Consider the following 13,506-nt stretch of genomic DNA (forward strand, 5'->3'; position numbering starts at 1 on the left):
AAAATAATTTGAAAATTGTGCAAGTGCAGGGAGATTGACAGTGACATGTCAGTGTTCAGGCAGCTGGGTTAGATGGTTCAGATGAATATAGGTTAACTAGCCTTGAAACCTGTACCATAGAAGTGAGCAGAAAAATTGTTATGGCGCTCAAGAGGTATCTAAGATTGGAAATGTAATGAATCCTAGCAAACATGGCTTTATGTAAAGTTTTTCTGGTCCAATAAACCTAATTTTATTTGTTTTGAAGATTATGAGTTTAAAGTAACAGCACATTTGCAGCCTGCTTAGCATTTCCTATTGCACATAGTCTAGATCCTTGTGACATTCTGATTTATATTAAAAAAGAAACTAAAACAAGCACAGAACAAGATTAAAAACTATCTGACAATTATCAGAGAGGAATTATGAGTAGGAAGCCTCTTGAGTTGTAGTTTGAAGGGCTTACTCCAGGATTAGCAAGGACGACAGTGGTGAGAATCACTGCTTATAAAATGTGTTGTCATTGACACAAATGCAGGTCAGACAGTGAGTAACTATGACAGGACTGTCATAGTGTGACTGGGATTCCTTAATTCACAGAATCTGTTTTAAAGACAATGTGTTTTTACCAAACCAAAGGCAATTATGCACCTAGGCAATGCAGAGCCCATAGGTAAAATGTGAGGCTTAGAGAAGACTCAGAATATTTGTGTAGTAATATAATAGCCAAACCCCCAGAACTTGGTTTTTAGAGACAAATGATCTTAACTCAGTTTTAGCCATCTAAGCATGAAGCAGTCATGGGACACAGACACCATGTGTGCTCTCCTCCAAGAAAACCTACAAAAAAAACCCACTGGGAAATAATTTAATTCTAAAAGTGATGGGATCATTTTTTTCCTGACAGTCTCCCTTCTTCCCGCTCTCTGCTGAATTCATAGATTCTGAATAACATTCAAATGGCTTAAGTGAGGTGAGAGAAATTGCAGCTCCTGTGTCTGTTATTTTACTTCCATGTATGGTTTTCATAAAATCAGTTCAGTAGTATTATGTCTGGTTTCTGGTCTCTGTTATCTTAAAGCATCATTTAGAGATTGAAAAGGTGCAAATAAGAAATAAATAAGAAATCCCAGACTGATTTAAGTATGGCAGAAATGTCTTGTAATGAGATAATGCATGAGCTTAATTGGTTCATTTATTGAACAGGTGATTGAGAAGCAACTTGATAACGATTTGTAAGTACTTTCAAAGGGAGAAAACACCAGGTACTTAAAGACTCTTTACCATAGTATAGAAAGTCATAAGAAGAACCAAATGCTAGAAGCTGAAGCCCAATTCTTATTAGAAATTAAGCAGCAATATTAGTACCACTTAAGCCACAAATAAGTTACTGTGTTCTGTAAAGAAGAAAGACCATACAGTTTTTCTCTCTGTGATACATAGGAAGTCAGGCAAATCTTCCAAGTTGTCTCTTTTGACCATTAAGCTGGGAATCCACAAAATCACAAGTGTTTTAGAACAAATTTTCTTCTATTTCATTCAAACCTATCTGAAAAAATATGGCTTTCTTACTGCTTTCAAAGATTTAGTTTGAATCAATCCAATAAATTTTAGATTAAATAACTTAAAAATTCATGATGTCTAAGTAATTGTTTCTGGCATTTTTCAGGGAGAGCAGACTTAGATGTGTGGATGTAGTAATATTTCAGTCTATAAGATGATAGGAAATCCAGAGGTGTCTCAGAGTGCCTTGTGTTACTTAGACATCAGTATTTCTAAGTGTTTCTGTCATCTTCTGTGACATTGCCAGCACAAGGTGACAATGACAGTGTAGTGCTCTTGGAAGGACATTTCAGTACTAGTCAAGCCTTTAAAACTCATCCTTTCTGGTAATGCAAGGCTGTTCCAGAGGTGTTTGTTTAACACAAATTGCACTGGCTATGCCCAAAACAGATGGATAAATTGACATGTGCCCCTCCCATATCCACACATCATACACTAGAACATCATAGTAGAAGTGAAGAAATTTGCCCACCATCACTTCTTTCTTCATTTCTACATTAAGTTGCTTTTAATTTTTGGGTTTACCTACCTTTATGGTGTAGGCTGATACTGCTCTGTTAGTCATCATTGCTTTAGGCAAAAGATGGTCACGTAGGGTAACAAAGTGACTTTGTGGTGAATGTACAGAGAGGAGTATTACCTAAATACATGTATGTGGTGTCCTAGATTACTGACTGAAAGCTTTTACTTCTTTTCCCTGACTGTTACCATCCTCTTGTATTATTACTTGTTTTGCATTGTGTTCCTTCAGTGTACTTTTTTTAAAAATTGTAACAAGAGGAAAATGTGGTACTATTTTCCTGAGTATAAGAATAAAGTTAGCTTTTGCTTTATCTTCCACTAATTTTGGATACTTTGATTATTGGATTCTCTTTGTAGATTATTTTTTTCACAGTCACTGATTGTATTAATTGCCCATTTACAAAAAAGTTCCTAGATAATACTCTGAGTGCAACATCTAGAGAAAGGAGTTACAATCTCTTATTTAAAATTTGATCTCTGTGATTCATTCTTAATATGTAAAATATCTGAAGGCAAAACAAGGAAGTCTAGGGTATACCAGCTATGCAAACATGTTTTTCCTGCTTATTTCTTTGGTGTCTGAATAGCAGAGATTTTAGAGCTTGATTTGAGAACTTAGAATTATGTTATATTTAGTAAATTCTTAATTAGTGAAAAATAATTCAAATGCTGACCATCTTGGTGGATCTTATTTTCATGTCCAGTTTTACTTCATTTTCTTTTCATCCTAGATAAACTTGCCTTGGAAGGAATAGTGGTGCAACGTGCTGAATGCAGACCTGCAGCTAGTGAAAATTATATGAAGCTGAAAAGGTAGGAGTCCTTCATAACAAATGATATGTGACATCTGACTTTGGTGCTTTTCTTATTGCCTTACTAGGGAAGGATGATTTCAGTATTGTCCTGGTCTTACACCAGATCTACACAGAATCAGAACTGATCTTGCTTTTGGGGTGCATTTACAGTAGGGAGGGAGTGAAGGCTGCTGTGGGCATTGTATCTCCCTCTGGTTTTGTCTGGTGGGATGATGCAGACTTCTGCATCCATTCATATGCAAATCTCTTACTAGAGCACATGTACCTTTTCATATCTGAACATATGACTGTATTCAAATATGATTCAAGCTGAATTTCCTGAGATTTAAGGGATTACATCAGTCTGCTTGGGGTGCACTTCTTGAGTGTGGGTTTCTGTGGATCACCCAAGTTTAATTCCACTTTACACTGTGCCATGCTAGACAAAAAGGATCTCTGAAAAGACATTTAAAATGTCCAAAATAGGAAAGAGTTTCTGGAGAAGTACTGGACCTAAACTAGCATGGTTCTTAAAAAAGGTAGTGACTGAAAATGCTAGAAGTAGCATGGAAACCACAACACACACATTTAACAGGATCATTTAGTGACTTCTGAAAATTTAAGCAAATTTTCTAGAATTTACCATGTGATTCATATATCTTATGGGTAATTAACTTGATGATGTTCTCTAGTAATCAGATTTGGGATTGAATTGTGCCTTATGTTTAGTCCATCTTTATATATTTTAAGTATGTGGGTTTTCATTGAATCACCTTTTTGTACTGTGAGTTTGTTGTAAATAGAGAAATTTAAAGCAGGAAATTTCAGGAAGAGAATTGTCTGTGACTGGTTTTAAAATTGTCAAAAGATACATAAAATGCAAAGTAATGTTATAGAAAAGGACTCATTTCAATCTGGCAATTTTAAATATACATGAATATAGAATGTAAGATGTATTTGCTTCATACTTGTTCTAATCACAGGTTTCCCGATCCAAGTGCTTTTTTGCATTTTGTACATAGTTGATCAGATAAGCTTCTTCTGCTAAGGGCACAGAAGGAGACCAAAACAGAACTGATAGCTTTAATTAAGTACTACTGAAACTTTGAATTTTTCAGCGTTCTACTTTCTGTCACTCATGCATGGATGCAGCCCCTCCTGGTATTCAGTTTTGTCATGTTCTACTCCTACAGGAGCAACAGAAGTACAAACACAAAAGCACATTTTGTCTTTGAAAACATTGGCAGGTGAAAACAATGGACCATTGTTTTTTCCTTCCTCTAGAAAAATTGTCAGGCTGTGTATTCCTACTTTCTAACTTCACATGTTGTTAAAGATTTTTTGCCTTCTACCAAGAAGTTAAAAAAAATAGTCTGATCTGCTGAGAATCAACATGAGATTTAGCACATCTAACAGTCACAGCCTCAGAAGGAATTGGTTTATATCCAAATACTGTATCTGGTATTTGAGTAGTAGGATCTAACTTTACACTCCCTTTATGCTCTCCCACCCTGAACATGCTATAGTCTGTACATAAAAAATGGTGACAGCATTAAAGATAAAGCACATACATTATGGAGCTGTGTTATATTAAACCATTTTGTTCATTTTTCTATTTACTGTTGTGCTTTATATGAGACAGACTCTTCAAAGATGGATTTTATAATATTGATAAAACAGCAAGTCTATTGTGTAGGCTTTGAGTGCTATAATACTAAGTTGAGTTGGGAAGGAAGTAAAATTAAAAGATAAATGCAAATGTTTAAGATCTAGAAAATGGAGCTGTCGACTCTCAAAATCTGTAATCACTTTTTTCTGAGAGCTGGCAGTAACCAGAAAGGATGATATACTTCCTGGTATTAAATGCAGATAGGAATCCTGTCTATTTTGCCGTCTGCATCTGGGTTGAGGAGATCAGCTAATGGATGCCTGGCGTGGCATTGGTCTCCTTGCTGCTCTGTAGAGTTTCAGCATGAGGATGAAGCAATGGTCTTGTGATGGGCCTGCTGGCAGTTAAGTGGGAGATAGCATGACGTGTGGGTTTAAGGATGGATGATGAAACTACAGTGACTGGTGACATGTGTGAGTGAAAATGTTAACAAATGTAGTAGTTGGGAGGGTTTCCCCCCTGCTTTTGATTTGATTACAGAAAGGATGCAGGTGGCTGATGTTCACAACACGTTGAATACAAGGTACAATTGTGTGTCTAGGGATAGCTACTCCCTAACTAAGGTAAAACAGAGGCTGTGTGACCTTCACTTGGTAATCCATTTTGCAAGTTTTGTTGTCGGCAGTTTTGTTTAAATTTTTCAGTTTTCCTGAATTTCATGTTCTAGAAGAGGGACAAATACCGTGAAACTCCCACTATCCTGCACTAGTAAAGCTTTGTGCTATTGAAATTCTTGCAAAATTTGATTAGCAGTGTATTTCTTCATAGCACCTTAATGATTGGTTTTACATTTGCTGTTATTGAGGCTAGCTGGAAAATAATATATGTGGTTTCCAAGCACCTGTCATGATTTCTGTCTTGTGGGAGTGGATCTCATGATCCCATTTAAAAATATTTGGACTGTGTGGGGAAAAAAGTAGGCAGACCATTCCTAACTGCTGTCAGCTTTGCTGTGCAGTGTCACAGAAGATGCTGTGCCTACACTACTGTACAGTAGTTCCCTTCTTGCCCCATGGAGCCTGTCAGACAGTGGGGGCACATGTGAACTGTGGTAGCAGTGCGTGTGTCACAGGTGGGGGTCACACGCATGGCTCACTGTGCAGCACACTCTGTATTTGCACCAGGCTTGTGCCCCACCATCCATGCCATCCAGGCCTTTCCCTTCTGTCAGGCTGCCTTAGGCAGGCTCCACATCCTCCCTAGCCAGTCCCACACACACCAGACTATTTTCTTACTGTAGTCAGCTTTCCACCATGAAGATACATTGTCTGTGCCTTAATTTTGTCTTTCTGAGGCTTAAGAGATTTTAATTTTGTGATTCCAATGTTTAAGCACTTTGGATTAATGACTCCTCTAAAGAGAGAGATCTTCCAAGGTGCTTGTCTGCACTGGCAAACATGGAGCACAGGAAGAGAGGAGTTCCCCAGACATTCAGGATCACTTTAGGGTCCAGATGACTTGAGAGGAGATGAGAATACGATTTTGATACTTCTAAGGAGTGTTTGCTGTTCACAAAAGAGGGAAAATGGAGGGCTGGGGTTGTGCAGGGGGAAAAAAAAGAGTCATAAAACATTCCTTTCTTTTTTTTTAATATACTTTCTAGCATATTAATTATATTGTTTGTGGAAACTGATACTTTCTTAAATTTTGGGAGAGACCATTGATCTGATCACTGCATCTCAGTTTCCTTCTTTTTGTAAATGCCTGGAGACAGGATAAAAACGTAGGCTTTGCTGGCTGACTTACGATTCTTCTTTTGTTTTACCTTAAAATGGCTTCATTACAGTATTGTATGAAATTTGCCTTCTTTCTGTATTTTAAATATCATCATCCTAGATCAGTATCATTGTAGCCATTGTAGCCAATATCATTGTAGCCATTTCAGATTCTTTCTGCCACGTTACCTGTTTCTATCCTTGCACTAGTCCTCATGTCTGTTCTCTTCATCCCTCCAATTGTAGTAAACTCCCTTCTTCCCCAAATCTTTCTCAGTTCCCCTCTCCCATTTCTGCTTCTCCATTTCCTCATAGAAAATAATATTTTCAAAAGTATTTAGACCACATCAGTATCTTATACATTTCATTTTAAGGTAAAGTTAAGAAGAAAAAAATCTCTGAGAGCGACTTCTGCAAATCTCCAATTCAGACTGATGTGCTCCAAGTTGAGTAGTTACAGAAAGGTCTCTAGGACTCCTATGGTCCTCTGCACTGGGGTGGCTGGGCAGCGGTTCTCAGAGGAGGTTTTGAAGGCATGTGTGAAGTGCAGCTCAAGCAGTTGATGAATTGTGTGACATGTTTGTTTGCACTTCTGCAACAGTGGAGAATGTCAGGCAAAAAAGGATGAATTCAGTGCCCTTGTTTCATTCTCAAATGTGATGCTGAAATGTTGGTCACCTTTCATAATGGCTTTTGGAAAACTCTGGTTTGACTATACCTAACCTGAATTACTGAAGTCTCACAAACCATACACCAAGTGAAGAAAGAGGAGGAGTCCTAGGATTACCAAAAGCCTAGAAGAGCCAACATTTAACACTGCAACAAGGGTTGTAATCCCTATAGCTCTCTTAAGTAATTTAAAAATATGTCTTGAAGTGTCATTAGTGAAAATAGTGGTTGCCAATATGACAGCTTGTAACAAGGCTGCAAGAATTTTGTGTATCTTCTTGCTTTTTCTTGTAAGAGTTTTCTAGAGAGAATATAATGAAAGTCCTTATAAAAGCTGCTGGAAGAAACGTGCATAATAGACTTTTAGGAGTAATGGGTTGTAAAACATTCTAGAATAATGAACTTCCACATTTGAAAAGTCATATTTCTTTATAACCATATTATGGAGGCCTCTTGGAGTCCTGAAGCTTCATGTTCTAGGTCAAATAAGTGGAATTAAATTAATGCAGATGAGATGCTCACTTTTTCTGAAAAGTACTGAGAGAGTATTGACTGACTGACAGTTCAGTATATTGCTGAAAATGAACATTATGTCAGGGGTTTGGGGTTTTTTTTTGGTTGGGGTTGTTTAGGGTTTTTTCCTTTTTTTCCGCTCCACAAATATTTCCCACTAGCAGAAGAAAATGAGTCATTTGACCAGCATGCCACTTCCTTATATTCTTGTCGATATGCTTAGTTGGCTATGAATTCCTTTCCAAAATACATAAGTATGCATACTTCTGAGCATTTTCCACAAAGGCTGACATGCTGCACAAATGCTGCTCAGTTTGTTTGAGGTGGGAAGCCAATTTTATGCAGGGCTGAGATTGCCTCTGCCTGTCAGTCAATGCAACCTTGATTTTTCAAGTATCAAAGATCAGATTCTCTGGCTTGAGGTAAGATTCAGCACAGTAAAAAAACACATTCCTAGGGTGTTTTAAGTTACTCATCAAGTACAAAAAAAATATATTTTTTTCATATGATAGAGTATTTCCAATCACAGTTTTTCCTGAAGAGTTATGTGCACTTTGTAAAAAATACATGTTAATCATGTTCATGTAGGTTAAGCTGTACTGTTAAGATATGTATTTAATATGATTCTTGTGTTCCTGGGCACCCACCAGTTTTTAAAAAATCAAGCAAATAACACTCTAATTGTGAACAATGGGACTGCAAAGTAACAGACACACTTCAGTATGTGTGTCCATTTTCATCCATTTTTCACATTTTTTACCGGAGTAGTGGAGAGAAGCAAGTAAGAAAAACCAGGTTTAAGTGAGATGAGCTCAGCAACTCAGAGAAGTGGTTTTTCCCCATTTCAGTGGTCAGGAGTATTGCTTTTGTTTGTTTCCTGTATATTTATTTGTGATCTTAGACTCTTTTCACTGTCCTTTGTCCTTTTCATTTTGTCTGTTATTTTTTGTTGTTTTTACAAGTGGTGTTCTGAGACTGGATTTTAATAGGCCTTTTATATTGCCATGCTTTTTTGTTCAGTGATATGAAAAAGGTTGTAATTTTGGTCATTGCTTCCAGCCATTATAATGATACTAATAAATAAAGCATAGCCTACTGTTGGTAATGCAGCAGGTATTTTATTGTGTTTCTCTTAAATCTGCAGCTGGATGCAGAAGGTTAATATGTTCTTTCTACTCCATTGTACTCTTCAGCTTCTTGTAGCCAAGTGTATTCAGGCTAATCTGAGGGGGGTTGGGCAGGGGGGAAGAGGCATAAAAGTTTTTTTTTTAATACACTTTTTAGCATATAAATTATATTGGTTATGGAAACGGATACTTTCTTAAATTTTGGGAGATACCATTGATCTGGTCACTGGATTTCAGTTTCCTTTTTTTTTTTTGTAAAAGTCTGGGGACAGAATAAAAAAAGTAGGCTTTGCAGGCTGACTTACAATTCTTCTTTTGTTTTGTCCTAAAATGGCTTCATTAGAGCATGACCTGAGATTTGCCTTCTTTCTGTTTTTTAAGTATCATAATTTCCAGGTGAGAGTCACAGAATCACAGAATGGTTGAGGTGGGAAGGGACCTCTGGAAGTCATCTGGTCCAAACACTCCTGCTCAGTCAGAGCCACCTAGAGCTGGTTGCCCAAGATTGTGTCCAGATTCCTCTGCATTTCTCTGGAACTGAAATAGCTTCTGAATAGAGAGCATAGTGAATGTGTTCTGTGCCTTTTTAAAAAGGTATGTTGTTGATAGAAGCCTAGCATGAAGGTCATTTTCAGAAAGGAGATGCTTTGGGATGAATATTTAAGAGTTTATGGCAAATACTCCATGAATTTTTCTTTATACCTTGGGGAAGGAAATCAATTGTTGTAATTGGAGAGTTCTCATTGCTCTGGGTTTTTTTTTTTGACATAAAGTTCATGAAACAGAGGCATTGCATTTAAGAACATATCTAGTTTGCCTTTATGGTAATTAGCAAAATAGCATCCATTTCCTTTCTATCTGCTGAAAGCAGAGGCTTTCAGGCTAAAAATAGTCACCCTGGAGTATATTCAGGCTTCAGTTGTAGCCAGCTTCCTCAGGCTGGAGAAAGCCTCACTCAGTACCAGTGCTCAGCACCAGAAGTTCTGGATATTTATAATTCTAGTAAACCTTAATGTCAGGGGCAGTGATTCCTTCTCTTGAAACCAGAATCCTTGGTGTTGTACAATGCTGGAGGTCCTTTAACCAGGGCAACAATAATTACAGAGATATCTCTGCTGCTAAGGTGCTTTCCAGATTTCAGTGAGGGACTTGTTTAGTATGTAGGAACATACTTTCTCTTCCCAAGGTAGCACATTCCTTTTCATCCTCTTTTCCATCTGTAATATGAAAGTCACACTATAGTGGATGAAAATCTGAGAGTTCAGTTTTAACTACCATGACTGATCTGGTGTTACTGATGTAAACAAAAAAGCTCATTTCTTCATTGGTGTCAGCATTTTCTCTGTTGCAGAGCTCACTGAAGCTCATGGATCTCTTACTGGCCACCATTCCAAATGCTGTAGTCATGTTGAGTACTGCCAGTGTTCTGGGTTCTGCAAAACTGCTTTGGCAACTACCAGCCTGACAAGCTCAATTTTTCACAATATGTAGAATGTCAGCACCATACCACATCTTCTATTTTTAAGCTGTTTTGTTCACATACTATTGATGATATTTGGAGTTTGTAACAGATCAGTAGACTGGTATTGTCTAACAGTTCCCTGCTGCAAAAGAGCTCCAAAAATTCTACGGTATCATTGAGTACTAAAAGCTACCTGGTGCAGAATCAAAGATTAAAATCATTAGGTGGCAAGTTCTGTTGCTGATATATTGATTTCCTGGCTTATCAAAACATTTCTGAAATTTATGAAGCTACAGGAAAGCGCTGAGACAGTGGTCTGAAAGGTAGCAGGGTGCACGTGTCCCTCCAAATAGCACCTGTTACTTGGGATGTCACCAAGTTAAAGGAAATTCATAGATGATAAACTGTCCATCCTCTGGTTTCTGGTTTTTTTTTAAAGGAATGTCTGTCTGTAGGATTCCAGTGCTTATCAAACTTGGTTACCTTGGGATAAGTGGGTGATTTAATTCCTGAAGAAATGGCAAAATTCCAGTGGAAGTTTAAGTCCCAAAGTGCCATAGGACCAGGTGCAATGGAGCAAAGTTGTGGAGGTACCTCCTGTGCTCCTTAAAGGCTGTGTGGGTGGAAAAGATGCCAGCTTTGGGAATTATTTACAACATTGCACAGATATTAATACAAGATACTGAAGCACTGCAATGATCAGTTAGTACTCAGACACGATCCTGAAATGTTTTTCAGTAGGGAGGAAATTGTGGGGCCACCTGCTAATGCTTGAGTCTGGGATGTTTTTAAAAAGGCTTTGGAGTTGAATTCAAATTAATGCCATAAAATGGAAAAGAGCAGTAAATTACTTCCTTTTGCTTTAAGTGAGAGATATAATGTAAAATTCTTTCAAATCCGCTCATCTAGTCTAGTTAAACTCACTTTATTTCTCTTGAATCATCTGGATAGAAAAAATGGGATTGCCAGTATCAAAGGCCAACAAATTATACTTAAACTGCAAATACAGTGAAGGAACTTTAAAATCATAGGAGGCTTATTTACACTTCAGATCAAATGCAAATAATTTTCAGTAATATTTTTCACAAAAGCTCTTCTATAGACTGTTACTTCCCACAGCTTGAAAGAAGCAGAAATTAATACAAAAGGCCCCTACCTGAAATATTTCTTATGTACATTAATGTGCATACACAAATTTAACAATTTCATATAAAAACAATGGCTCACAAAGTCCTTGTTCTTTCCATGCCTTCATTTAAATACAGATATGTCTGCTTATGGCCTTAAGAAAAACATATGCTGCCATTTTCAGTTACCATTGCAAGACTACATAATTGTGAGAGAATGAGGTGGTTTCTCTTTGAAATGGTATTTTATCAACCGAATATGATTTAAATGTCAGTTCTAGTGATGTGTAAGTCCTGAAAGTTTTCCTTTCTGTCAAATCTACATTGAGTTTGAAATTTTCAAACTGCTTTGTGCTTTTTAATGAAAAATATTTTTAACTGAACCTTGTAAACAATAATTGCACCATTCCTGAGGTCTGTTACAATGTTTTTGCTAGACTATTGCCTCGTTTGTAGTCAGTAGATTTGCCTGGGATTTAATCATTGTCATTTTGGTATCTGTGATACTTCACTGAAAATTTTGCACTGTGCACTAAGCCATTACCACCATTAGGACTCAACACAAATGCCTCTGCACTAGTAGAAAGAGTATTACAGCTCGAATCTGGCTGTATGTTTGTTGAATAGTACAGTGAAACTGTTACAAGGCTGATGTGTTTTATCCATACCTGAGATTGAAATGAGAAGTTTTTTCTGAGCTAAGCTTGTACCTTGAATGTTGTGATGACCCCAATAGGGAAGCATGAGGATTGCTCATGGACTCTACTGCTTAGTTCCTCTCCTGCTGGCCCTGGCAGAAAGCTAGAACTGAGGCAGCTTTGTGACAATTACCAGTGATCATTAAGGTTTAGGGTCAATGTTACTTTAGTTTATAATTTTGTATAAGTTTCCTCTGTAGAACACATAAATGTATGATAATATGCATATTCTGCACCTGAGGCAGGGCAATCCCTGATATCAGTGCAAACCAGGTGATTGAGAGCAGTCTGGTAGAGAAGGACTCTGGAATATTGGTATGAAAAATTGGACATGAGCTGGCAATATGGGCTCACAGCCCAGAAAGCCTCTCACACAGGAGTTGTAAAGATCTGTTTTTGCCTTGAAGTGCCATGTTCCAGGTGACTGCTCTGTGCTTTCCCAGTGCCTCACAAGAAGACTGAAATATTCAAACCCAAAGTTAAAATGGATAGTGCATCACCTGAGAGTTGTCAGCTTCTCCTGTTTCAAGTTTGAAAGCAAGGTATAGCATAAAGTAGTGAAACTTAGAAAAATTATATGCTGCTACTTGAAATGAAAGTTTCCAACAAAGTGTAATTAATATAGCAAAGCCACTAAATGGAAATGATTAAAAAATTCTCTCATCTTCATCCCAGTTTCTGACATACCTCAAGGCTGATTATGTTCTGCACTAAAAGTGGCTCTGCATGCCTGAATTAATATCCTATTGATATCCAAACATTTCATGTTGGTAGGTATTGATATATGTTACCTGCTCTATCAAAATTATTTAATTTTATTTTCTTTGGGATCCACTTTCTCTGCAAGGATGTTCATAAGCTACCTAAAGCCATTTCTAGTTGAGCCATCTCTGAACAGTTTAGAAACCATGGTGTGCACAGGCCAGAACTTAGGTTTAGAAGATGGAGAGGGACAATAGTGAAACCTGTAGCAGCAGACTGATCGGATTTGGGGTGTTTTGGAGGACAGACTGACTTTTTTTTTTCCATTGGTCACTGTATGTGTCTTCTTTTATCCCCTACCTTCTCTTCCCTCATCCAGGGTACTTTTCTCACTCAAATGTTAGCTGTGTGGGATGCTTCTGGTGTTGTCAAGCTCTCAAATACTTGCTGGTAGAAGTTTAGGATGGCCCTTTCTGACTGAGGTGAAGTTGCAAGTTTATCCAGGAGTTACCTTCAGCAACAGTTTTAAAATATGAAGAAATTTAAATCTGTGCTCAACTCATACAGTGTGTTCTATTGATAATTTATGTTTGATTTTCCAAATGCCAAAGATTGCAAACCTCCTGTCTTATTAATGTATTAGTCCATCCTGAGAGACAGTTCTGAGAATGAATTGTGCAATTCCAAAAATACCTGCCAAAAATTAACAGGTACAGCACCATCTTGCAGGTCTTGGGCACACTGAAACAGTAAATGAGGAAAGTGTGAGCAGACTGAGTCCTAACCAAGGTTAATGGCAATGAAGTCTATGTGCTAGGTCTTTGAACAGGTCCATATTTTCTCAGGGATATCTGACTAACCCCTTTCTTAATGATAGTGGCAGAATCAGGAGGAGCTGTACCCTGTGACTTGTAATATAAACTTGAATTACTGCCTTGCTGTTCCCTCAGATTATGTGTGTGTTCT

The 13,506-nt window shown here is 37.5% G+C and overlaps 1 protein-coding gene across 1 annotated transcript in view; it reads left to right on the plus strand.

Moving 5' to 3' along the window:
* GTF2F2 (general transcription factor IIF subunit 2) overlaps positions 1-13,506 on the plus strand; it is a 79,030-nt gene that overhangs the window by 33,973 nt on the left and 31,551 nt on the right. The window contains exon 6 of the mRNA XM_054654601.2: positions 2,796-2,877. Coding sequence (XP_054510576.1) covers positions 2,796-2,877 — 82 coding nt within the window. The remainder of the gene's footprint in view (positions 1-2,795; positions 2,878-13,506) is intronic.

This window comes from Agelaius phoeniceus, chromosome 2, assembly GCF_051311805.1.
Source record: "Agelaius phoeniceus isolate bAgePho1 chromosome 2, bAgePho1.hap1, whole genome shotgun sequence".
In the NCBI taxonomy this organism is placed as follows: domain Eukaryota; kingdom Metazoa; phylum Chordata; class Aves; order Passeriformes; family Icteridae; genus Agelaius; species Agelaius phoeniceus.